Below are 26,013 nucleotides of genomic sequence, written 5' to 3' on the forward strand. Positions count from 1 at the left end.
GAGGGGAGGAGGGAAAGAAAAAAATGTCACCATGTACGGTTATGCCATGCTGCCCAACAGGCGTGGATCAGAAGCATTGCCGCGGTTTGAGTGGTCGGTGTCTGGTGCAAAGGGAAGCCCTAGCAAGGTCTCGTTGCAGCAGCTCCCGATTCCGATTGGGGGCGTTGGGGATGCTCGCCGCCTTTCACGGCCATGCCAATTGCCAGAGCCACAGGACTCCTCGTAACGGGGGCCGCTAAACAACCCTCTGCACCAGTCAATTTCGCCGTAACGACAGTCAGCTCCGCTTGTGCGGCTTTGTCAACAAAAACAAGCACCAAAAATAGTGAATATCATCAGACAATCTTGCTACAGGCTCGAGGTGTCCCATCCTCCAGTCGCCGTCCGTTGCACTCACCGACTCTTTGCCTTTGGCATAATGCCATGGTGACAGATAAGGCATCGCAGATGGCGGTGCACTCAGAGACATCGTTCATGCCTTATGTACCGACATACTTGACCAGCGTGGCCTGCTGTTTGAGAACCGGGCCTTGGATCCGACCCTGGTCGCGAAGGGCTAGAACAGGTCCGTGACGTGCAATTGTCAATTATAGCACGGGCACAACTTATCGACGGCTACAATTCCTCATGTATCTATCTCGCCGCGGTCGGGATCCCTTGATGGGCCAAGGAGCGAGTGCCTCTCCCGTGTAGGTGTGTAGAAACAACGCGACATCTGCATTATAAGCAAAGAAACGCGAAAATCTCCCGCACAGAAGGAAGCAATGCGTTTCGATCTTTGCTTTTGCGGCTTGCGGTGACGGGTAGTAGCGAGCAATATTGGCCAGGAACATCCGAATTTGTGTGGCAGGCATGGCATGGTGGAAATGATGCGCCGCTATAATGCCGGCCATTCAGGACCACACCACTCGCACCGATGGAAAAAATACAGGTCGCCAATAACCAATTACGGCTTTTGTCACGTCACGAAGATTGATAATAGCTTCTTTCATCGCTTCGATACTGGATAGGCTACGGAGCTAGCTGCTTCCCACCACCCGGGAAATGCTCACCTGGCCCACCCAATTCAGCGGCACTCGTGGTTTCAGTGGTGCATGGCCCGGACAATTCACAAGTCATGAGGATCGGTAGGGCTTGAGACGGGTTGACGGATATCGAATCGCAGGCTGGGAATTTTGGGCGGGAGGAACAATTTTTCTCGAAAGCCCCTCCTTCCGTGCTGATCGGGTTGGGACAACTCAGGAAGAGGAGACTGCGCTGGCGGCCTCCTCACTCTACCACTGTACGGTGCCGAGAGGACGAGATGACGAAAAGTGGTGTCGATCTATGGCTTCTTGCTGCAGTCCAAAGGCGACCCCATCAACCTACGTCGTCTTGTGTTGCATTCGAGCTGAATGCGAAACGTAGAATACCCAATAACTCTGCTCGAAATGCGATGGGCGAAATAAGTGGGAGGGAGCGAAATTGCGTGCCGCGCAAATGGTTCGCTCGCGGGGTTCTTTTTAAAAAAAATTGCAGAATTTTAGGGCTCACCTTTTCACGATGCGATCCGGCTCTGATTGGACATTCACTGTCGCTGAACCAAATGCCTGGGTTCGGTCCGCCGGGGGCCTTGGGACGAAAAGGCAGAAGAAGAAAAGCACGGCATGGGCGGCTAAGCCCAAAACGGGGTGTGGCTCAGCCAGGGAAAGGGGACCCGCTCTTGTCCGTGTTCCCACGTTCCCACGTTCCCACTAGCCACTAGCCACTAGTTAGCCACGATCTGGGAGTGTCCTGAGTAACCCTGTCCCTGGCATGTGAAATCTTGGATAAGTCGCCACCTTTCCCGTGCATGGGCCCCAGAAAGCTGGAAAGCATGGCTTGATGGCCCTCCAACTCGGTTTCCCGAAGCTTGCCATTTGTGGTGCTTCGACGATATGTCAGCGTCGGCATCACCAACGCACTGCACTCCCACTGTTTCCGTGGGGGACTGGGGATTGACGGAGCGGATTAGTCAAATCATCTGGGCGACAGCTGTCGTCGATTTATATCTGCACTCCATCCATCACCCCATGCATCCTGCCATATGGTCTCTTGCGTCATTCTGTTTTTTTCTGACCTGCCTATGCTTGTCCCGAGTGCATGGATCTTCATCTCTTCGTGATTTTACTCATCAACAATTTTCTGTTGTCAATTTCAATTCGCGGACTTTAGGCCCCCCTTGCTACGTTCGGAGTTTAGTGCTCACCTGTTTCTCGTCCGTACGTCCCACCCGGACGCTGGCTCGCTACCTCCTGTTCAAGTGTTATCAAGCCCTGTTCCCAGCGACGCGGCATCCGCGCAATCTAGTGGTAACCTAACAGTAACCTAACAGGCGCAGCTGCGAGCCTACGCGTACTAGGGCTCGTCGTGACTCAAAACTCAACTAACTACCCCATTGCAACCTCGCCCCTCCCAATCATCGCCTGCCTAGCCTCTCCTAACAATATCCCCGAAATTTGCCTAGCACGTTAGACTTCTTTTTCTCGAATGAGTCTACGTGTAACCAAGAGCAAGTAGCAGCAGGGGGGTGTGGTTATTCTCAAACGGAACAGTAAAGCGTTTACTGTACGCTTCTTCTTCGGCTTACTTGCTCTGAGAGGAAGGAAGGAGGGTTCGTGCTGCCCTGTCAAGGCGATTGGCAGTTTCAGCGCCGCGAGTGTGACTCATCTTGCCGCTCACTTTCGCCTCATTCACGGATGCGTGAACTTCCAACGTCAAATCAATTGCTTGATGGCCCGTGAGCCCCCAAAATGCGCCACTCGCCCGGTATCGTCTAAAGTGTGAGACGGAGCGAAGGCAGACGTCGCCTTGCGACAACTGGCTCTGATCAGCTCCTCTGTGTGCGCGCGCTTAGATCACGTAGGCCTGAACTGGTCCGATGTCCGGTAGGCAGCAGCGTGAACTAGTACGAGTCGTCGTCGCTTGCTTGTGGGGTGTCGGGAGACGCTGGTTGAATGTCCCGAGTAGATGACTCTACCGTCCAACCCAACTGAAGAACGCATTGGTATCGAATGTTTGGTTGCCATTTTCCTTCGTGGACGGCCCGACTTCTGACTTGACGGGGGTCAAAGAGGGTAATACCGTATGAGACGCAGGATTGCGAGTGGTCGGTTGTGAATAATCCTGGAGCCAGGCCCTTGTGTCTGAGAGCGCATTGCACACCCAGATATGATTTCGGGGTGGCTCGCTACTGGCCACTCGATATGTCCAGCCTCTTACCGGTAAGTTACGCGCAGTGAATCACGGCTTACTCCTCATCAACGAGGTCTTAACAGAATTTTAAGTCGTAAGGAAATGTGCTACATATCATATCCTGGTAGTCTTATCTTACTGATCACCACAGTATCGGCAGGAGGCTTCGGTGGGGAATCACACATACAGAGAGGCCCAGGGCGTGAGCCACTTGCTGCCGAGCTGAGTCGTAGATTAATGGCTACAGTCGTATGAAGTAGGTAGAACTGAATGTGCATATTCGATTCAAGATTCGGGTGTTTTTCTCCGACGCAGTCAACTGCCATCCGTTGCCTGTATGTGTCCAACAAACCGCCCCGACTAGTGAATGTATCTGGTCTGACTCACCTACATTGGTATACGGTTCTCAACTCTGCGAGGGAAAGTATCGTTCGCCGAAGTGGCTCATTCTGTCTTAAGTGCTTGCTCCCTCGTCACGCAATGTGGTCAATGCAAGAATCGCTGCGAGAATACACCTTCAGACAATCAGTGACGCCAGGTTGGTTGATCGCTTTTCATTACTATGGCTGTTGCTCGTGAATCAGAAGGCCTACACTTTGTGAGTCTATTGTTGGTTGGGCCAGAGCCGTGCCGATGCTGGTCCCTTTTTACATGACCTGGTCTTGTGCTGAGGTTGATCTATTTCGCACCGTCACATACCTCAGGCAGGTTCCATAGTTGAAGTTTGGGGGCGAGATGTTGCAAACCTCAGGGAAGGAAACGAAGAAGAAGGGGGGGGTGGAACAGGAGGTTTGTCAGGTTCTCCTGATGAGAAACGAAATGGGGAAATCGATGTTGTCGTGGCCGAGATGGGGAGGAACAAAGGGGCGACGAGGGCTCGTATAATGCATAAAGAACATATTCACACCAACCATCGTTCTCTATGCCTAGGCGAAACCTACAGGTTTCTTATGAGATATTTACTTTTGGCAACTCACTCATGAATAATATCTTCATCTGTCTCAGTCTCAATAGCTGCGCGGTTCGAGATAACCGATAGTCAATTGTGGGTGTATTCACTTTCATACTGATTGCGCTCCGATCAATACATGCGGTGGCAAGCATGACAGTCTACCAAGGGGCGGTGCATAAGGGGCTCGGCCGGGGAGCAGTATCAACGTCAGTCCCCCTTTTGGAAATGCTGCGCTACCAGTCCAACAATAAGGTGCATGCATATTCTCAGTATATGTGGCTGTAAAAAATGAGCCATTCATGTTTATTTACCACTTTATCGAACAGGGAAAAGGAGTACTCCAGTATCCGATACAACTGAGCTCTGACATCAGTTGTACACTCAGGGGTAACCAGGTTCGAGGCCTAAGAGGGTAAGAATTGGAACGGGGTTGGGTAACCTGTTCATCATACACTATGCGCATGACTACTCCCTTCACCCTATTGGCCATCCAGCCTCAAACTGCATAGTCTAAATAACAGTGAGCTGCTAATAACATGGTCTGCTCGCTTAACCCAAACTTCAAGACTTGAGGCTTATCCAGTCATACCAGTCGCAGACCTTTGTTGACCCCCATCTGTGTCACCGACACCAGCTAGCAACTCGTAGTATCTCAAACAAACACGACCGACTGGCTGTATTATGATTTCTCGAGTCTCAGCACAGCTCACCGTGCTATACGTTTCCGACAATAACGCATAATAATCAGCGTAGAATACACACACGGATCTACTCCGAGGATAATTTCTACGCTTATGGTGATTGTCCCACATATTCCCGTCCATAAAATGTTTTCCTCTGGAGTGTCTTTGCCAAGGGACAATGCCCATGTGAGCCAGTTTGACAGAAGGGAAGCTTCACCGGTGGTGCGTTGGGATTGCCATCGATCAGCTGTGCATGTGTTTCAGGAAAACTTCATTGATATCGAGATCCATTTTGAGTAGCGCTGGTAATCTTTTCCGAAAGGAGCCATAGTTGCCATCTGCCCGGCAGGTCTAAGCATGGCTAAGCTAGTTGGCATCACGGGGCGTAATAGGGGTTTGGCCAATCCGTCCCAAGAGGCCGGCTCTGGCTGTTGACCGCAATTCCAGGTGAGCCCCGTCTCACTAGAGAAAGAAACAAAGGCAATTCACCGGTTACTAGTGGCCGGCCGTGCCGTCTGGACTACACTAGGGCTATCGGGCGCACAGTCGGTCGTGGTCACAAGGGTATCTTCCGGAGTGGGAGCGTGTGTCCTTCTTTTCGCAACAGTGTACCACGCCATGGCACAGGTCGCTGCCAGGAGAATAAATGTCGTCACACCGGCCATGGTGCCCTGGCCTGGGTTGGAGACGGTCGATTCGTTGATCTGTTCGATGGTCCAGGGGTAGCATTCCGACTTGACGATGATGAAGATGCCTAGGCCGGTGTATAGCAAGGGGATCACGTAGTCCACGTATTTCTGGACCAAGGCGAGGATGTGCTTCTGCCTCATTACCAGCCATGCGGCTAGGCACAGCAAGCCCAGCAGGATGTAGTACGTGACCACGTACACAGCGATGGCGGACCGCTCGACCTGGGAGAACAGGGGGATATAGGTGCCGATATTGTCACCGCCATTCATGAGCGTGACGAGGGCGACTTTGATCACCCCCTTGACGGCGGCGGCGGTGGTGACTTCGGTCGGCTCCTCGGTTTCCAGGAGGAACAGGTTGGTGAACTTCCAGATGCCGAGGAGGATGGGCAAGAGGCCGAGGAATCCAATGGGCTCCGGGGGCAGGACGAGCGAGACGGCGAAGCCGATCATGCTGATAGCGACGATGACGGTGAAGCCGGCGTACTGGCCCAGGACGATCTTGAGGGGCGAGATGGTCCGGCTGGTGGTGGCCTCGGCGAAGAAGGTGATGAGCACGAAGAGGTCGTCGATATTGGTGATGGCGAACGTGGCGCATGCCTCGCCCAGGGTTGGGCCGAACTGCATGGTGATGAAATTGCCGTATTCTTGGGTGTTGCTAGGTTTGGTACGGTATGGTTGGTAAAACCTTCAGAGAAATGCCAATTAGGCCAAGATGAAGGCGGAATAGGGATAGCATGGCCGGCAAGGAGAGACCCGTAGTCTTGTCAAGCCCGACTCGAAATCTGGAAGTTGCCGGTTTGCCGTTCTGTCGCGGATCGACACGTAATGGCAGCTATCGATAAATTTTGCCAAGATCTTATTGCCCTGGTCCCTGGCGTTTTCTGTTCACTCCACGATGGGGTTTCCCCACACCAAGATCTTGACCCATTTGGTTCAGTATATGAGAGAGAGAGGTACTTGCACACTCTCATATTTTTCCAGGCTTCAAATACCGGTCAGTAATGATTGTAGACACGTGAGCCTGGAGATCTGGGAGGGTGACGATGTCAGATGTCTCGAAGGTTAGATCTGAAGCTGCAGTGGAGAGGGGACGGGACGATCTAGCTTTAGGCGCTACGACAATTATGCGGGGAGGGGGCGCTTGTTAGGCGGGTTGAGGTGTTAATACCGCTGCAACGGTCTTGACGTTGAACTAAGTAGCATTACCTAGGTACCTAAGGTAAGTAAATCCCTCCCACTACATACTTACACTTACAAACCGGCCGGGCGCAACCAGACGCCACAGCTCAAACGTTTCGATCAACCCAGCTCTCGATAATACCTTGAACACTCGCGGCGTACTGTTTCAGAACAACCTCGCCATCTTTCAGGAACGTGTTCGCCTGCACGTTGAGCATGGCAGGAGGCTTGTTGGCCAGCACCGTTTCCCTCCAGCTCAGGTATTCCCTATCAACGCTTGAGAGGTCTTCGTAGTACTCTCGACAAGCCTGCACGTCAGCAATGCACCGATACACATGAAGCCGCAGCAACATTTGGCCAAGTGCTGGCTTTCCATGACTGATTATCTTGGACTTGTCGACTTTCACTCGCAGCGTTTGGCTCGCAGCATCATGATGGATCACAATACAGCCGCCGCCCTCTGTGAGAAGGCACTTCAACATTGCGAAGTGCGCCTATATTCTGTTAGTTGAGCATCCCTATTCAGTTTAATATGAGTGCTGAGGTAAAGCTAACTCACTCGACTGTGTGATTGACCCCATTTCTGACGGGCACATTAGTTCCAGAGCCTCTGACGGGCTTTTGGGAACACTCACCATGCTGTCGACATTGAAGTTGGCCAAGCCACGCAGACCATCGACCCCAAGCTGCTGGTACAGATTATAGGTAACTACCCAATGTATCTCAGTTTCTATAGCTTCATAACAGGAGCGAAGGTACCTACCATCACTTGCCTTAATCTCCGTGATCTCCGTGAATCCAAACAGCACCATGAGCTCCTTGTCGTCCATGAGGTAAGCGCCTACCAACTCAGCTTTACATTCGTCGACAGTCGTTGCTAAGTCTCCGAATTGACCTGTCCATGTCTGGCCAGGTTTGTACCACGACTGAATGGGCTCACCAGTCAGGGGTTCGTAGGCGGGTTGCCAGGATCAAAGTTGTACTGGCCGGTAGATTGCTCGATCATCATCTTCCCAGTACCATGACCAAGCAGCTCATGGAGTACAACCCACCAGTAGTACGCTGAGTGCTTGTGATTTCTGAAGGTAGGAAGTTCGTCAGAGTCAATGAAGGGCCACGTAGCAGCGGTACTTTCCGCAGCCATACGGTTGGCGATGATGACATTCTTGAACCCTACGTCTTGTCGGATATCATTATACTATCTCCGTGTTAGATTCCAATTCAACACAATGAAAATCAGAGCAAGAGATCGGATTACGTTGGGGAGATTGATTCCGGGGACGATAATGCTCGAACAGTAGGCGAGACCTGATATATATGTTAGCCAACTTGTTCAAGGCAACCGGCGTCTTGCAATACTGTGAATGCTTGAAAAGTCCGGAGGCTCAAATAGAGTCTTCTCGAACACCCCTTTCCCGCTGTTTTCCGCAATAGCCCAAGGTAAACGACAGATGAACTTGTCAGAATGCTCCACAAGCCGAGTGAGCAGCTTCGTCTCGAATGGATCTGCAAGAGCCACAAGGGCTTCAAACTCAGCTCGCACACCGTACGGATCGCGATAAGGCTCCACGAAACCGAATATGTTTTCAACCTTTGGTCCTTGGTCAGAGATCCAGGTTCGCTGCGAATCACGGTACGATTCCAAGTTTCCTGTGCGGAAGCTCTCAATATACTCTGCCAGGAATCTTCGTTGAGTGTCGTTTGCGGCGTACTCATTGGCTTTTTGAAGATTCTCGCAAACCTTCTCAAGATCCGCTGCATGATCCCCTTTAAGCAACTTCACAACAGGCGATGACAGGGAGTCGCCCAGTTGGAGCTCAGATTCCCCTAGAAGCACCGAGGCCTGGAGAATCTCAAGTGCGCCATCCTCCGCTTTTCGCAGTCGTGTATTTTCGGGATATATATGTTGTGCATCCATATAGCGGGAAATACACTCTGCGTCGTTCTTTGTGACTGCTACCGGCCCTGGGTAGTAACTACTCTGAGCTCTTTCCCCTGGGAAGCCAAGGGAGAAAGGCGGGATGGCAACTATTGAATCCTTGAACTGGGCGTAGAGAACTTTCGATCTTGGGGACCTGGTCGCAAGGGCTTCCAAAGCATCCATTCTTAGTCTTGGGACGAACTTTTGATCACCCGAGCCCTAGCTTCATCTCAGCATTGCATTGCACCAGCCGGGTTGATAAGACACTCGTACGTAGTAATTTCCAACATTCGACAGAAATGTGGCAGCATATTCCAGGAAACTGGCCATATCTTGGTTCGTCACGACTCCTTCGTCCACGATTGACGACCAGTCTCCATCGCAAGACTGGTACAGGGCAAGGATGAAATCGAAGATAGGCAGTGATTCAGGGAAACCTGTCGTAAGATGATCCTGGCGCCCGACGAAGCGGCTCTGTTCCAGTGCCATCAGTCATGATCGCGTAGCAGACGGAAGAGCCATGGAATCACGCACCTTGCCATGTGATGGCTGTAGTGCTTTTCCTGTTCAGACAGGCCATTGAACAGATGAGCGATCTCTAGTCTGTACACCTGTGGCGACGCCATGACGGCAACGGCGAACTCGAGTTGAACACAAGGAACAACAGGCCAAGAGAGAAACCAGTTGTGCTCTTGCCGTGTTGAATCTACGGTGGTTTGTTAATGTGTCCGACGGAAGGGAACGCACAAGGAAAGGTGGGGTCGTCACTGCTACATCCTGCGGTGAGCCTTCCTGTCCAACCTCAGTGCTGACCACCTTCACGCCACCTTGACTCCCCGCCTCAAATACCTAAATAATTGTTTGTTTCTCTTCAACTAATGACTCGGACGCTGCATGGGACAGTTCGCGAACACGAGAGGAAGGCTTCGACGGTACAGACTTAATGGCCGATGCTTAATGTGTAGGAGCAACAACCAGTGTTATCAAACGCGTGATTGTATATGCCTTCCTTGTCAAAAGGTACTGGCAATTACTAATGAACCCTCGGTCTCCAAAGTATCATATTTTATTGTTTGAAACCAATAGTATTGACCAGCACGCTTGGGTATATTGAATAAAGATGCCAAAAACGCCCGTCGGGCCATGCCGACTTGAGTCATCCCTGCCCATAGCCAGCCCAGCCAATTTGTACACATAATTCGTAATATAACAGAAGTAGTCCATACCTCGTGCTCACTTCTTCCACTTCCTCCCTCCTCTGCCAGGTCGGTAGCATAGCATAGCTAGTACCGTATCCTAACCTCATGCCATGACCATAGCCCCGGCAACACCAGCCAAGAGCAGCATAGCGACGCTTCCCGCAGTACCCTCGCCGAAGCCACTAACATGCGCCGTGCCCGCCGTAACCGGCAACGCCCCGGGCGGTGCAGTGGGAGCCATCGGCGCCCCCGTAGCCGTACCCGCGCCCGCGCCCGCTCTCCCACCCGCCAAGACGTTCGTGGTCGCGTTGAGGCCCGCGTTGACGGAGGGGGAGCGGCGCCCCCCGTCGCGAGCGCGGGCGGGGCCGTGACGAGCGCGCCGGCGCCCGCGGCCGGCGTCACCGTGGTCAGGGTCGTGACGGTGTTCTTGTTTGTGACGGTCACGGCCGCCGCCGAACTGGCCGGGCCGACGCCTCCTGCACCGCCGCCGAGGTCGATGATGACGACGTCGTGCTTCCAGAGCGGCTTTCCCGGCTCGGGCGATCTGCGCTCCACGGCCGCGACGCCCATGGGCGGCGGGGCGCCGGGCGAGAACCGGCGTACTTGGCGTTCGTGCATGGCTTGGTTTCCGAACTGCAAGAGGGATGGAGTTAGCATGTGTTGAAGGTGTGACTCGGAGCTTGCGCCGATCACTTACAGTAGCTTCGGTCGAAACAGCCATCACGGCCAAGGCGGTTATTATTGAGGACTTCATGGTTGTATGTAGATCTGATATACGGCGAAGGAAAGAAAGAAGTCCCGGCTTCCGGTAGAAACGAATGCGGTAGCCTGTACCCGTGAACTGTATTAAAACCTCAACTCGTAGCCTCTAGGGCGAGTTTCCTTCAAGGAGTGTGAGAAAGAAAGAAAGAGAGAGTATACGAAGAAGATTGGAAAAGGCTTTATTCTATGCACACATTACTACTCCGTACACAGTGAATCGAAGAGCGAAAGAAGGGGTTTTCTTCTTGGGAAAACAAGCCTGAAGGATGGGACATGACAGCTTCTTTATTCCCTTATGCATTCGGCCCATCTCTGGCGCAGCAACACCATGATTCCCTGGTATATGCCACCTGTCGCAAACGCGCGTTGAAACTTGTGATGCTGCTGCCCTCCTAAGGGGAAATAACACAGCCTCGAAATCTCGGATGCGAAGATCCCAAACGCGCAAATCCAGAACGGGAGCTCCAAGCCAATCTCTCGGCAGGCAGATCGCTCGTCATCATCGTGTGCTCTGCTGAATCAGATCGGACGCAAGGGCAGGGCTTCCACCAAACAGAAAAGAGCTCAAACTCGGGACGAGAACCCCGGTCGGACGATGCTGGGCAACAATTGCAAATACCGCAACAGAGTGGACTTGATAGCCGGGCATGCATAAGAGCTTCAAGCTTCTCGGTCCCCAGAAGGGACCAGCGAGACCGGAAGATCACCCCATAACCCTAAATGGTCGCAGCGAATGAGTGTCCTGGGATAGGGTGCATTATTGCAATTATTGCGTGGTGCGTCGTTGGACAAACGTGGCTGAGCTTAATTCTCGAGATCAGATGAAACTGGTGGCGCGGGAGCAACGTTTGGCGGATAGTTGCGACGCAATTGTCAGACGATTTTCGTTCTGAAACAACAATCCGCAGGAGCGTCTGGACTCCGGAGGAAATTGGCATTGGAGATCACTCTTCGAAATCGGATGACGCCATCAAAACGCTTCAATATCCTGCCACTGCTATCTGTCAGGATCGTGGAAGGATTGTTCGGCAAGTGTGAGTAGCTAGTTGAATGCGTATGCCGAAGACTGCAATTGTCTGTTCTACTATATATACATATATATACACAGGTGTAACGACCTTCGCTTATCTGGTGATTGAGCGATCTGGTCTACCTGTGCCAACCAACATCAATGAGTCTGCAGATCGACATCCAGTATTCAGCAAGCGTGCGACTTTCTGCGTCTCAGGTAGCGGCATCCACCACCCTCCCCAAGCCAGCAGCATCCCTATGCTTGGTGGTTCTCCGGCCTCTTTCCAGGTCTGTACTGACTTCACCCCGAAAAAGAGTGCCCAGGCACGAAGACGTCCACAAGGTTATCCCAGAAACCAAGGTCGTACAGGTTCTCAACGTCCCTGAGGTGCCATACGCGCTCCCATTCGCCAGTCCCGGGGCCGCTTGTGATACTAGGCGGAGTGCCATCTTCTGTTCTGACAAGCGCCTGCACGCTCTCGACTGGCCATCGTGTCCAGCTCGGCTCGTGGTTAGGATTGCGTTGGCGCGTTCGTGGGTCTATCGGACGCTTGAAGGCGAACCCGTCATCCATCTCTGCCTTCCAGTCTTGCCATTTCATGGACTCATTCGTGGTTGTTCCACAGTAAATCAGGTAGAAATGGTAACTGAGCAAGCCCCAAACCAGCGGAGTCGTCAAGAGCGCCAGCATGGTGACAGAGCCCATACCGACGTCATCCTGGATACCAAAGGTCAATAATATGAGATAGTCATGCCAAGTGAAGGAACCGGGCTTCCAAAGGTGCCAGTTTGGATGACGAGTCCGGACGTTGGCAGAGACCAAGCCAAGACCGAGGTATGCTCCGTAGGACGTCAGGATCGCCGTCGAAAGGAGCAGGAGAATGAAGTAGGCTTGGTTTCCGTACCCCACACAGTTGTTGATGAAGACGCAATGATGATCCATCTTGGCCACACACCGGTTGCAGACGGCGCAGTGCTTGGAACGTGGCGGCTTGAGGATATTGCAGGTGCGACAGACGTGTCCCGGATGGAAGATTGCGAAGTCATAGGGATACTGGCTCATGTAATGGGCGTGGTTGGCCGGGGTAATGACGCCGGCGTCTCGGAAGGCCGAGAGATAAAGGAACCAGTATGGCGCAACGATGGACATCGCACCGAATACCTTGTGGACGGTAGGCAGTTGTGGCCATGCCCCTGGGAGATACATATACTCGCCGACAGACAGCAGTAGTATAAAGAATATCAAGACAGTAGGATGGCGGCCGTAGAATGCCGCGTGGCCGAATCTCGAGAGGGATGACGAAACTCGCCCCGACGCAAAACGCCTATCCAAGAACAGAAAGGCATTGGGTAGATGTACCATCAAAGCCCGATGGAGCCATGCCACTGGCGTGCGACTGTTTTTTCAGTCAGCAACTGCACTTGCCTGGGCCGGCCAATCATCACGAGCAGGTCGCTGGTCGTCTCCGACAAGGACAATGTCGACCGATGCTGGGACTAGATAGGCACTTACCGCAATGCCGGCAACCGACCGAAAAAATGCGACAAATGTCAGAAAGGAGATCGTGAGAACCACTGCGGCGATGTTCGCGATGACACCCATTATGAATGAAGACCCTAGACTTTGCCAGTAATTGAGGATCTTTAGTTATTTTGTTGGCGCCAATCACAGGAAGTCGATATCACTGATCATAGGTTGGAGAAGAAAAGATCGATCTCCATTTGAGACAGGGGTCGTATAGCGCTGTCCTCGACTGCTGATAGTGCGGTATAATCACTGGCCAGCAGGACTCATTGCTTGATCATGCACTTTCAACAAGAATGAGATATCCAGATTCAGCCCTGGGCAACCGATCGTCATCAGCTCAAGGGCAGCCTGTCGCGCCTGTCAGGCTTTGTCGAATGGTGATTGATGATGGTGTAGCGGAAGTGTCATCCGGATTAGGCGGCTCGAAATAGCGTACCTGGCCTGAAGCGATGGCTTGTAAGGCTGCAGGCTGTGGCTGTGCCGCTTGGTCAACCACTACGCAGGTACAGCCCACCCACTGTAGGTACAATCAATCAATCAATTCCATCCATCACTGGGCTCTGCCACGTGCGAACGTGAGCGTGCACGCGATCTGGCATCACGCGTCGCCATCCAGACGTCCCACACTCTCACAAGACCCTTAGGTGATTGATGCCAAGATACATACATGCCCTGGGCTGCTCAAAAGGGATGCAACGAGGCATGCGAAGGCAAACTCCCAAATGGATCTTCCTAGAATCTTCTTTGCCCAACTGCAACAACGCATTTCAGGTGTATAGAAAGTACTTTGGTCCCTCGCGCGGAGCTTTGTGAGGCCGGCGTGGAATCTTAAATCTACTCTGATGCACTCTGTCCAAATTACCCCAACTTTGCCTTCTTCTCCTGCAACACCGACAACAGACCTTCGCGTCTGCATCCACCTGTGTGACAAAGGCATCAATCTACCATCCTGGAATGAAACCACGAAAATCTGGAAATTTGACACACAAACACAACCTTCGCCAACACATCGGGATCGACGCGCTTTCTTTGCATCGCATTAGCCCAGCCCTGGTTTCTGGGTTAGTGATAGCAGATGTCGGCTCCTATCGTCTACACGGGGGGATGAGGCAGGTGAAGGGGGGACTTTATTCCAAGGCCACAAGTTTTGGCTTGCTCAACGTACGCCGATGCGCCGTACATGGATCAATCACATCAAGGTATATCCTCGACGCTACTTCTTGTTCCTGGCCCAGTCAACGCTAACGTTTCCCCAGAATAATGGTGGCCAAATAGTTGCCCTGGAGAAGAATGCCGACTACATGATTGCCGATCATGTAAGGAAAGATTCACCACAAGGCTCATACTCTTGGAAGTGGATTGAAGACTCGGTTAAGAAAGGAAAGTTACTCGATGCTGATGACTACCTGATTGGCGGCAAACCTGAAGAACAGCCACGTGCGGGCCCGTCTGCGCCTGGCAAATCTACCAGAACTCCTTTCACCGAGGAAGATGACCGCATACTCATGCAATGGGTTTTGAGGCGTGAACGACAGGGTGAATCCATTCTTGGCAACAAGATCTACCAAGAGTTGGCAATAAAGGTTCGTCTGCCCCATCTATGACAACGCGCGTGCGCAAGCTGATGACATGCACCAGAATCCTCGACACACATTCCAGTCTTGGAGGGATCGCTGGGTCAAGAAGGTGTCTATGAAACCTCGACCGGATGTACCCGGCGAAGAACCAGAAGCTCAAGATGCAGTAGAGCCTGAGCCAACGGCTAGTCTCCAGCGTACTTCCGCATCATCGCGGCCACAGCCTACTCCAAGCCCGGTCAAGCAAGAGAGGAAATCTAGAGTAAAGTTCACTGCAGAGGAAGACAGAGAACTCACACAATACGTTCTAGAGCGCACTGCAAATACCGGACATGACCGAGGTAACAAGGTCTTCCAAGAATATGCAGATGAGGTCAGTGGCTCTCTCTCTCTCTCTCTACTTCATCTGAATCCAATCGTACTGACAGACCCCCAGCATCCTGAGCATACGTACCAGGCATACCGAGATCGCTGGATCAAGTATCTCAGGCCATCCTTTGAGGATGACAAGAATGAGAACGAAGAAGAAGAAGTACCGCAGGCAAGGATCAGCAGGAGTAAGACTAATGCTATCCAAAGCACTAGGAATGAACGACCAGAACCGTCCTTACAGAGGCCAAAGGTGAACTCAAAGCCTGTGGAGGGAGTGCCAAATATAACGTTGGAGAAGCCAGAGTCGTCCAGACGCGGCAATTCACACAACTTAACGCAACATCAAGATGTCCCAGCTCCAGACTCCCCAGGTCATATTGGGAGATCACCACGGAACCTCAAAAAGATGGAGACCCAAGTGGAGGTTGATCAGCAACTGAACGAAGAGAACGAAGAAGAACGACATCAAGACGTGCATACTCCAGTTGCTACGAACAATGGCAAAGCATCGCCAGCCAAAGCGAATTATACTGGGACTTTGCTTCAATCCAAAGAGGAGTTTTACCCTGTTTATCAAGACTTTGTCCAACGTTTTACTCACATCCGACCAAATTTCTGGCCAACTGTGCGAAATCAGTCCTTTGACCTCTGGGACTTGTGGCAGAGTGCCGTCTCTCAAAAGCTCGACCGTGCCGAACGCGACTGGCAGCAAATCGCGGAAAACCTCGGTTACAACTGGATTGAGCATGAAGGTGTTGAGGACGACATCCGTGAGATTTACGAGAACCATTTGGCCGAATTTGAGGAGAGCTTGGCCGAATGGGAAAATGATGAGAGCGATGACTCAGAAACGGACGAAGACGTGCCAGATGAGACAACGGCTGTAATTGGCGTCAGTGATGCATTTGACAGGAACTCGGAAGAACAATTCAACTCTTCGCCTCCAAAACAGCCCTCACTAAAGCGCACACACGAAGCCGCCCTGTTGTCAGATCTGAGATATCCGGACTCGTCTGGCAAGCGACAAAGGTTCGATAGAGACAGCGAGATCCCCTCAACCCCGGACACCAAGAACGGCACAGCCCATCTACGCCGGCCCGTCAGTGCAGCTGTCTCCCCAGTGACCTGAGAATGACGACACTCCCTAAGTCATTGTCTTCGCGGGCACGGCAAAACGCCCAGAAGGGCCAGGGTGTTCCAGACAATGGTGACCGAACGGTCGCCGACGGCGCAACAGTGCACCCAAAGATGCGCATGGTTGAGCCTGAGACACAAGACTTCCGATATGATCCCGAAACCCAAGCCTTCCGATATGACCCAGAGACACAGAATATCGACTTCGATACGGAGATGGACGATGTCCAGGGAGAATCACAGGTTACTGTCACAGCCTCACAACAACTACATCATGAATCCGAACCTGGATCATCGCCTATCAAGCCGCCCAATCGCGAATTGGCGAGACCCAGCACACCAACGCCGAAGCGGAAGGCTGGCAAGCCGCCTTTCGTCGATAGTCCTGACGACGAGCATGACAAACCGACACCCAAGGAGCGCTTCGGAAAGGGCAAGAACCCCATCTTGGCCGATTTGGAGAAGGAACAGCATCAGAAGCAGCTTCGACGAATTTCGGCTGGTTCGCCGCAGAAAAAACCTATAGTTGCGCCCCAACCGAAGCCGCAACGCCAATCAGTATCGCGCCCTGCAGAGTCTCGTCCACCGCCTCCTTCGTTCCCTTCATCGTCGAAACCATCTTCGAAACCAGCCAAACTGCCGCCATCTTCCTCTCGCAATCCAAAAGCGCTTCCACCAGCAACGCCAGCCGGTACCGCCCCAAAGCCACCCGCGTCCTCTGCAAAAGACGACCCCGTCGCCTCTCAACTTGCCAGGCTCAACAGGAGGATAGACTACTTGGTATCGCTGGGCTACCCGCCATCCGTTGCGCGACGCGCCCAGGAGGCCACGTCGTGGCAGAAGGCCCTGGTCAACATAATCATCGAGGGTCTCAAGAAGGGCGAGCCGCTCCCGACCAATATCGAGGGCGTCTGGACTGCCAAAGACGACATGAAGTTGCAATCCCTGCTAGAATACGAAGCTGCGGGTGACACCTCGGACGAAAAGCAGGCAAGGAAGATGGGGAAGTTCAAGGATCACCTGATGACCAAACATGGCGAAGCGCATATGGAGCTACGCAAGATATGGTATGAGGATAAGAAGCGTCTAGGGTGGGAAGAGATGGAATAAGTGCGTTTTGGGATACTTGAGTGTTACGTGTACGCATGGATGTATGGATGGAGTATGCTTGATACCCCCTTGTTATTGTTTGGTGGAGTTATTGTTCGAGTTTGCTGTTTGGTAATCACAGCAGGATATAACTAGGTTGATTTGATACCCGTTCTTTTCTCAGGCTGTGAAAAGTTATTTCAGGCATGTGGTCTCAATGGCGAAATATCCTTGGCTGGAGAGTCTTGGGCATGAGTACTTATCAATTTATGTCTGGGGATGTCAGCAGCGGGGTAACCGACGACGCCTCTAGTTAGGTATCGTTGGTGCTGTGCCAACTACATCTTTTGAACTCGAGTCTACCATCTTAATGGGCTCTATTCGCACATGGGCGTCTAGTGACGGTCTGGGTATTGCTCATTCTGCTTGTTTCTCTGATTTGTCGTCGTCCTCAAACGGCTTGACACTCAAGTGTTTCCATGCTTCAGCAGACATAAGGTCAAGATTTCTTTCCTTGCTTTGCCACCATAGCTCCGTCTTCCCGTCACCCACATGCGAGATCGACTTGTCCTATTTTGTGTATTAGCTACAGCTTGCAAGAAACCAGTGACTGCTCGCATCTACTCACTAGACCTAGCGTCAGTTTGATGACGCCCTCTCCCCAGAATGGCTTATACGTTTTAGTGGGTGACCCGCCGGTTGCTGCCCGGACGACGTTGTAGCCAACGACCATGCCCTGCCGTATCGCAGAGCGAGCGTTGGGATTGTCGATCCCGACCGCGGCAACATCGCCGCATACATATACGTTGGGCAGCTTCTCGTCCTGAATTTGTAATGTTGGTTTGACGTGAATGGTGCCAGTTGGCGAGATAGCTTCTGGCGCCAGTCCAGCCATGAAGCTCGAAGACGGTTTCTGGCCGGTACAATTGACCTACCAGGTTGTTAGTCTGTCATGGTCCCTCTCCTAACATAGTCGCCAACTTACCAATAAGTCACACTTGATTCTTCCGCCGGACTGTAGGGTGATCTGACCCTCGACGATACTGTTGGTTGCGGTTCTCTCTTGAAGGATCGTTTCAACACCAAGCTCATCCAGACCTTGTAAGGCAGCCGCTTGCAGTTCGGGTCCAAACCTGTGCATCACAGCTTTCCTTGAGTGCACTAGAGTGACATGCTTCTCAGGATACCTATGTTTCGCATCGGCCGCGAGCTCGACGCCGGCTGCACCGCCGCCTACCACGACCAAATGCTGCGCCTCTTTGATGTTGCGCTGCATGTCTTGCAACAGAGCGACGCCCTCGTTTTTCGTGTTCGCGGCAACCCGGGAGGGCAGTCGCACTGCCGCGCCAGCGCCGGTAGCTATCACCAAAAAAGCGTACGGGATCTGCTCCCGGCTCTTCTCGAGCCAGACGCGATCCCTGTCCACCTTGGCCACCTGGTCGCGGACCCAGCGGACCCGACCCTCCGGCACGCCTTTCAGAAAGGGGCCGTACGGGATGAAGGCCTTGTGCTCTTGGCCCACGACGCAGAACCGCGGCAGCACCCACGTGAAGTGGAAATGCGAACGGGGCTCGATGATGACCACGCGGTACGGGCTTTTGGGAGGGAGGTTGGACGCGATGGCGCGGGCTGTGTAGTAACCGGCGTACGAGGCCCCGATAATGACGATGTTCCGAATCTCGTCATGTTCCGTGAGCGGCGGCCGCGTTAGGGAATGAAGCTGGCGATACCGGTTCTCGATGGACTCCCATGCCAGCTCGCCTAGGAGGCGGAATGCGTAGGCGACGAAACTCGCGATTAGTCCTGCCTTTTGGAGCATGGTGGTAATGGGTGCTGCTGGATTGGATCTAAGTAAATTGATGGAAACTCCAAATGGTTGGATTATGAAATGAGTGGAGTGAAGGAAAGACTCAATCCAAAAAGACCAATCTGGGTCTCGAGTTCGCTACACCCTTCAGTGGACACGAGATAATATAGCCCATCACTCTCCCAAGATCGGGCAATCAAGACTGGGGGAGAAAAAGTGCCTATATAGATGCCTGGCTCACTATCACCATCATACTGTTGTAGCGTGGGTGGCTTATTGTATGTGAATAACATATGTAAACTCCGACGCCGGGCTTCGGGACTTTACCGGATCAGATAAAAGTCGGCGCCGAGCCATTGACTTCCAAATAGGGGAGATCTGATTACTTGTCTTGGCACACACTGGCCTCCGGAACCCGACGTTGGCTTCTTTCTGTCAACCTGTGAAACCCACTTTACTAATGAACTCCCCAGCTGAAACCCTTCCAGATTGGTATGTAGGGAAAAGATAGATAGATGCCTGGCATTTCCCAGTCTACCATCGTGATCTTCCTGGGCCCGCCCGGAGTCTCGGGTCTTGGCTCCAGATTCGGCCGAACTGAGTTTGGGCAAAGCCCAGCAAATCCCCGGCTGCTTACATGGAGTCTCAGTCAATCTTAACCGACTGATACATTCCACCCATCTCGGTCAAGATACATGTCATGGAATGTCTGAGCACATCACGTAAAGCGAAGAATCCTCCATTATCGCCCCTTGTCTCGGAATATCGGTCCTTCTAGGCACAATACCGGGCATTAGGATATTGCCCAATACTGAGCCTATGCCCTTCTCAATCGCATTTTCAACATAGCTGAATTTGTTCGATGTTGTGTGATTAACTACCTATGATGTAGGTTGGACGGTAGTTAGATCACTTCAATTGACTTTTATTTATCATATCAAGGTGTACTTGCCGCTTGGCATCTCTAGAAGGATGACGCTCCCAACCAGAGGTCACAGCCGCCTGCTTCCTCGGCTGCCCGCTTATCGAGTCTGGAGGGAAACATCAGGCCCGTATAACAGATGCGCAGCCAAAAAAGGAACAACATCATGTTCAGATTGTGCTCTTGAGATGCATCGCCATCTATGCCCAACGAATTCGATGTGGGTGTTTGGTTTGTCGCAGCTGGTCAACACTACCTGCATTCGCACGATGACACAAGATATGACTTTCACCACAAAAACACCATCCATAGTCCTCGCGCGATCTCGCATAATAATAACACTTGACTGCCATTAATAGATGCAGGTCGTCACGGTCTTCGATGCCAAGCAAAACTGTTTCAGTCCCTCGCAGACCTTCAATCAATGTTCCGACGTTGACGTTGGCGGCCCCACTAATGGTGCCAATGCTCTTGGAACGGGTAGGACGGCATATGAGTCCCCCAAACTCAAGAAGCGAGCGAATGAGTTGACGTTGCAAACCTCTGACCGACACAATTTCCCGTCTTTTGCGAAAAAGCAAGAACTTCCTCACTACAATATAAACGAACAGATGACCAGAGACCCCAGGTCTTGGTAGTCTTCTTCGCCCGTCGGATTGCAGCAAGACCGAGTTCTCAGAATTTCAAAGTGAGTTGGGGCTGGGGGAAGAAGCAGCTCCAAACCAAACCGCTGGCTGAAAACCTCCTGGCAACAGCAGTCACGACCGTTGTGTAAGTGGCCAACAAAGGCATGTGCTCTTGCCCTGCCTTTTCCAAGATGGATTTCGACATCGTCCCCCAGCCGTTTCCCCGCGGAAGAGATGATTCAATGGTCTCCAGCTGGTTGGACGTGCGTCACTGTCACTGCATTTACTCAACCTCGAGTTCGTACAACCTGTCCACTGAAACCTTGGCCAACGTCTGATTCACAACAAGCCAACCTCCAGATCACACACCTCGTGATGCTTTCCTACGCCTGACCACCATCGCTTTATATGTTCTACAAAACTTACGGTTCCCCTTAGTTCCATACATCTTTTCTTTCAGTATCTTTCACTTTGCTCGTCGATCTATATTCTCGAGCTGGTGCCTACAGTCACATTCCTAACCTCATTCTAGGCTCTCGGTAATCGAACCTGAGGTAAGACAGCGGCTTTACTCCGTGTTCACAAGACACCGCATTCTTCCCCAGTAGCACTTCATTGAGTTTGCTACCCCGTCGCGTGTGCTTATTCACAGCCACTCTCTGTTACTCGGTAAACGAAAGCTCGTTCCAAACATGGCATATTATTTCCTTTATATCCTTCTTTCGGCTGACGAGGGTTTCTTGCTTAACCATCACCCGTGTCATTCACTCTTCACACGTTTGCTCGTGGCTTCGTGCTGCTATTGCCAGCATCAAGATATATTGTGCTCGTTTCGTTGTTACTTGTTCTCTCTGGAGAAACCATATCGCCTCCTTTCACTGTCGACCTCGGGTCACGTTTCTGCTTCTAAGATTCAACTTGGGAAATCAAACCCCAAATACCACCCCTTAACATTTACCCCCCTTTATGCTTTTTCGTCATGTGGCTCACCACCCTACTAACATTGTTGCAGATCAACTTTGCCCGATCCGCACCTCTAGATTCTCCTACCGACCACCCAGCCAAGGAGACCAGTACGGGCCTGATCAAGCGTGGCGTCTTACGAGAGGGCTACCTTCCCCTGTCTGTCATCGCGAACCCTTACCGAGAAGGCTATGAACCTGTTGCAGTCGTAACTAGCTTAACACCATCTGGGACAGTACAGATATTACCGCCTGCAGTATCATTGAAACCCGACACTACTGGAACAGTGATAGCTGCGCTGGAAACCGAAGGGAGACCAAGTATCGCCCCTTTTCCTACCGGCCGTATACCAGATCCGACGGCTTTATTGGTGCCATTTGGACCAGCTTTGCAACCTTCGAGTACCCCCGTCATGGCTGAGGCTGCTGCATCATCGGATATATTTAGGCATCCCATTGCCACCAATGCACCATCAGCTAGCTTCGAGGCCCGGAAAGATCACCCGGTACCTCGCCTTGGTGTCGTTGGGAATGGGCCACATCAGACAAACAAGTTCTACGCTAACTTTTTCCTCGGGAACCAAAATGCTCCAACATATCTCCATCCGTACTCTGTTGCATGGGCGAAGGGTCAGGGAGCCACGTCCAGCTGGGGTCTTTCGGTCTCCCACATCGAGGCGAGCCAAAGGGTGTACGGCCAAACTTCGCCTGACACCGGGGCTGCAAAGTACTTCCTGAACCCAGTAGGAATACAGTCTCTGTGTTTGTCGGCACTCGAGCTGGGCTCGAGCTCGGCGTTGACCGTCGACACGATGGAATCGCAATCAGTCAATGTCAATCTACTGGAGAAGGCCGGGAGTAAACCTCTCATTACCTTTCCACTGGTCCAAGGAATGGCCTTTGTGACAGCGGTTTATCACGGATGCACCCCGGCCATCAGCACTGGTGTCTTCTTCAAGACAGTAACAAAGTCGACCAGAGGTCCGAAGCAGGGTGTTACCAAGTACACTATCTACCTCGAGGATGGCAAAGTCTGGCATGTTTACGCTTACTCCGAGAAAGGCGATCCCTTCGATCTTCAAGTCATCAACAATGCCCACGCCAAGGCGGCAAAACCGTATAACGGCATCATCCAAATCATCAAAGATCCGGGCAATGCCGAGAGCTTGATTGATGCTGCGTCAGGTACCTACCCTACAGGCGTTACTTTATCCGGGACGAGTTCCGGCAATAAAGGTACCTATACCTTCAAGTACAAGAAGGCCGGAGTATTCAACGGCAAATTGATGATGTATGCTTTGCCTCACCACATCGAGTCCTTCGATATCGAAACACACAATGCTGTGACCAAATTGCAGCTTCAGACGACGACCAAGGGCATGGCCACTGCGGTAATCGCAGACTCTTGGACCATGGTTGAGCCTAATATGCCTGTTTCCATGGGCTTTGCCCCATGGGATCCTGTCACAGGAAGCAAGTCGACCGTGAAGCCACAACTTGTCAACGCAATCCTCCCAATGGCTCTGAAGGAGCTTTCCCAAGACGTGGATCAACAAACGAACCAAAATTCAATGTATTTCGGTGGCAAGGTAGTATATCGATCCGAGACGTCCATCGTATTGCTTGCTCATCAATTATACAGGCCCTTGCCAAATTCGCGCATCTCTGTTATGCTGTCCACGACATGCTGCAGAACCAAAAGCTAGCACAGACAGGTCTCACGAACCTGAAAGCAGCATTTGGCCGGTTTGTAGCAAACAAGCAGCAGTTTCCTCTCTATTACGAAAGTAGGTTGCAGTTGTCTGGGAGAGTTGACGTAGTAGACTGACGATATTCAGGTGCATGGGGCGGGATAGTGTCTTCAGCCACATACCTAACGGGAAACAGCGGTGCTGATTTTGGGAACACTTACTACAATGACCATCATTTTCACTATGGCTATTTCATATTGGCAGCTGCCATCATTGGGAAGCTAGATCCGATGTGGCTGACCAAGACGAACGTCGACTATGTAAACACCCTTGTCCGAGACGTAGCCAACCCGTCGAGCGCTGACAGATATTTCCCTGTCCATCGGAACTTCGACTGGTATCACGGGCATAGCTGGGCTCACGGGCTGTAAGGAGACTCTCGATGGCAAGGTAGGTGAGATGGTATTCCTGCACCGAGACGGTGTGCTTACTGGGGCAATAGGATCAGGAGTCGAGTTCAGAAGACGCGATGCACGCATACGCCATCAAGATGTGGGGCCAGACCATCAAGGACGGCAACATGGAGGCCAGAGGCAACTTGATGCTCTCAATCATTACACGGTCACTCAGCCAGTACTATCTCTATACGTCGGACAACAAAGTGCAGCCGTCGAACTTTATTGGAAATCGGGTTGCTGGCATTTTGTTCGAGAACAAATGTGACCATACGACTTATTTCGGGGCGAATATCGAATACATCCAAGGAATCCATATGATCCCACTTCTTCCAAGTTCGAAGCTCACACGGGCCCCCAAGTTTGTGCAACAGGAGTGGGAGACGTATTTCGACAAGGGCCGCGCAGACAAGGTTGAAGGAGGGTGGAGAGGCATCCTCTATGGCAACCTGGCAACGGTCGATCCCAAGTCGGCGTGGGCTTTCTTCAACGCGAAGAACTTCGATCCATCTTGGCTCGATGGCGGTGCTTCTTTGACTTGGTACCAAGCGTACGCTGCAGGTAAGCTGAGCTGCGACGGAGGCACATTCACCGCACATTGGGACTGATTCATTTCGTGGCGCAGCTTTTCTCTAAATGACCGGAGATCAAGAACGGGACGACACTTGACGAGATACGCATAACGAACACGATGCACATAGACGAGGTTATCCATTTATGTGGCAACCAAGGGCACATGGAATGATTTGGCACATTAGGGGGCTTCACTAGGGCGGTGCCAAGTGGCATGGCTGAGTTGAAAATGAGGATGGCCGGGCTTATAGGTGCTTGGCGCACGAAACCAATGTTGATGAACAACACATGGCGATAGGCCTTGATCGTCAGGCGCAAGGTAGACCTAGAAGAATAGAACCTAGACAAGAATTTCCAGCACCGAGTCAACTGGGACACCGCCGCTTGCCAAGCAGCGAACCATTGGTGGTCGCATCATACAAACCAGTTTTTTACCCTTTGCGCAACAAGGCGACAGGCAGGCCAACGGGTGCGAGATGGGTTGCATATGCATACAGTCATACGGAGAGAACTCAAAGAGGAAGAAGAGTGGTGAAAAGGGGGGCATGGGCTTGCTTGCAACGACCCTAAAATCGCATATGTCATCGGGGGACGCATTCGGTACTTTAGTTGGCTTGCAGCCCAAACTTGCATCCCACTGATGATTGATGGCACATCCGGACGTGTCGGAGGAGCTTGTCATTTGCTAGGCGAGCTTTTATCGATAGGCGCCCGACGGTCGAGACTCGGGGATGCCCCTGTCGTCCCTGCTTCAGTAGATCGGACGCCAAGCAGCTAAATCCATCCAGCGGAAGTCATTCATGGGAGACGCTGTGGTACTTTCCGTAATTATTACCGCAAGAAGGAAGAAGCTCAATAAGCATGCGAGCGAAAGTCAATGGCCATACCCGCAGCATAGTTCTGTAAAATGATGGGCGACCCAGCGGGCTCGAAACCGGGGGCTTGAGGGAAAGCAAGTCACAACAAATAACATGCACTGAAGCCGGGCGAGGGATCTCCTTGTCCCGGCCTTGGCTCTGGGAGGCCTCCGTTCAAAGTAGGTGGGGATGTTCCTGATGTTTCGAGTCCCGCGTTTCTTGGCTGCAGCCAGAAGACCTCCGTAGCTGTTGCACAGGAAGGAGGTCTGGGCAGCTCAGCCACTCTTGGCAGTCGCTTTTTACTCAACCTCGCACATCGATCTTCATCTTCGACGAGCGCCCTTGAGCATGGAGGCCTGTCTCTGATATCAGCCTGTATGTTTAATTGGATACGACGTTTCTTTTTCTTCCTGACGTGGTGGACTGTTGATGGGCGGTAGGTAGACTTTGTGAGATTCGGCCAATCGAAGGAATGCGATGATGCTGGATCATGGAAACGTACGTGCGAAGCTACGTCCCACGTGCATCTGTAGTTGCAGTACCTAGTTGGGCCATCCCGTTCGAGAGCTCTCCTCGCTCTGTCTTATTAGTGTCGGCATTGCATATGCACATGTAGTATTCACGTACGCACACGGGCCTGTGCGGTCATGACTTGTTACTGATACGCTACCTGTGTGGCCGGTGGCTTGCTGGGGCTTGGGGATAAGGGTCGGTCAACTGATAATCGTCTCATGCCGGGTATCAGAAGTTGAAATGATCGATCTTGGGTATTCGATTGTCGAAAGATGATGGATGGACCAATACCTGA

At 52.1% G+C, this 26,013-nt stretch overlaps 8 protein-coding genes across 8 annotated transcripts; 2 read left to right on the plus strand and 6 right to left on the minus strand.

Moving 5' to 3' along the window:
• Nucleotides 1-5,333: 5,333 nt before the first annotated feature.
• Nucleotides 5,334-6,164, minus strand: PG997_006384 (uncharacterized protein; the record flags this gene model as incomplete). The annotated part of the gene is made up of 1 exon (XM_066810699.1): nt 5,334-6,164. One exon carries the CDS (start codon nt 6,162-6,164, stop codon nt 5,334-5,336), a length of 831 nt encoding a protein of 276 aa, XP_066669622.1.
• A 662-nt stretch (nt 6,165-6,826) lies between these two features.
• On the minus strand, nt 6,827-7,549 carry PG997_006385 (dipeptidyl peptidase III; the record flags this gene model as incomplete). The annotated part of the gene is made up of 4 exons (XM_066810700.1): nt 6,827-7,213; nt 7,279-7,302; nt 7,355-7,428; nt 7,483-7,549. The coding sequence occupies 4 exons, from the start codon at nt 7,547-7,549 to the stop codon at nt 6,827-6,829; spliced, it is 552 nt and encodes a 183-aa protein (XP_066669623.1).
• Nucleotides 7,550-7,662: 113 nt separating this feature from the next.
• On the minus strand, nt 7,663-9,266 carry PG997_006386 (dipeptidyl-peptidase 3; the record flags this gene model as incomplete). Its single annotated transcript, XM_066810701.1, has 5 exons — nt 7,663-7,917; nt 7,978-8,027; nt 8,079-8,859; nt 8,914-9,114; nt 9,171-9,266. The coding sequence occupies 5 exons, from the start codon at nt 9,264-9,266 to the stop codon at nt 7,663-7,665; spliced, it is 1,383 nt and encodes a 460-aa protein (XP_066669624.1).
• Nucleotides 9,267-9,942: 676 nt separating this feature from the next.
• PG997_006387 (uncharacterized protein) lies at nt 9,943-10,593 on the minus strand (the record flags this gene model as incomplete). Its single annotated transcript, XM_066810702.1, has 1 exon — nt 9,943-10,593. One exon carries the CDS (start codon nt 10,591-10,593, stop codon nt 9,943-9,945), a length of 651 nt encoding a protein of 216 aa, XP_066669625.1.
• Nucleotides 10,594-11,913: 1,320 nt separating this feature from the next.
• PG997_006388 (palmitoyltransferase SWF1) lies at nt 11,914-12,762 on the minus strand (the record flags this gene model as incomplete). The annotated part of the gene is made up of 1 exon (XM_066810703.1): nt 11,914-12,762. The coding sequence occupies one exon, from the start codon at nt 12,760-12,762 to the stop codon at nt 11,914-11,916; it is 849 nt and encodes a 282-aa protein (XP_066669626.1).
• Nucleotides 12,763-14,309: 1,547 nt separating this feature from the next.
• PG997_006389 (uncharacterized protein) lies at nt 14,310-17,333 on the plus strand (the record flags this gene model as incomplete). The annotated part of the gene is made up of 5 exons (XM_066810704.1): nt 14,310-14,339; nt 14,397-14,723; nt 14,779-15,090; nt 15,154-16,188; nt 16,239-17,333. 5 exons carry the CDS (start codon nt 14,310-14,312, stop codon nt 17,331-17,333), a joined length of 2,799 nt encoding a protein of 932 aa, XP_066669627.1.
• Nucleotides 17,334-17,729: 396 nt separating this feature from the next.
• PG997_006390 (Fe-regulated protein 8) lies at nt 17,730-19,131 on the minus strand (the record flags this gene model as incomplete). The annotated part of the gene is made up of 3 exons (XM_066810705.1): nt 17,730-17,882; nt 17,941-18,243; nt 18,298-19,131. The coding sequence occupies 3 exons, from the start codon at nt 19,129-19,131 to the stop codon at nt 17,730-17,732; spliced, it is 1,290 nt and encodes a 429-aa protein (XP_066669628.1).
• A 2,515-nt stretch (nt 19,132-21,646) lies between these two features.
• PG997_006391 (uncharacterized protein) lies at nt 21,647-24,383 on the plus strand (the record flags this gene model as incomplete). Its single annotated transcript, XM_066810706.1, has 4 exons — nt 21,647-23,218; nt 23,272-23,416; nt 23,468-23,640; nt 23,823-24,383. 4 exons carry the CDS (start codon nt 21,647-21,649, stop codon nt 24,381-24,383), a joined length of 2,451 nt encoding a protein of 816 aa, XP_066669629.1.
• Nucleotides 24,384-26,013: the final 1,630 nt, after the last annotated feature.

This window comes from Apiospora hydei (assembly GCF_038363865.1).
Source record: "Apiospora hydei strain CBS 114990 chromosome Unknown utg000005l_segment0_segment0, whole genome shotgun sequence".
Taxonomy (NCBI): Eukaryota; Fungi; Ascomycota; class Sordariomycetes; order Amphisphaeriales; family Apiosporaceae; genus Apiospora; species Apiospora hydei.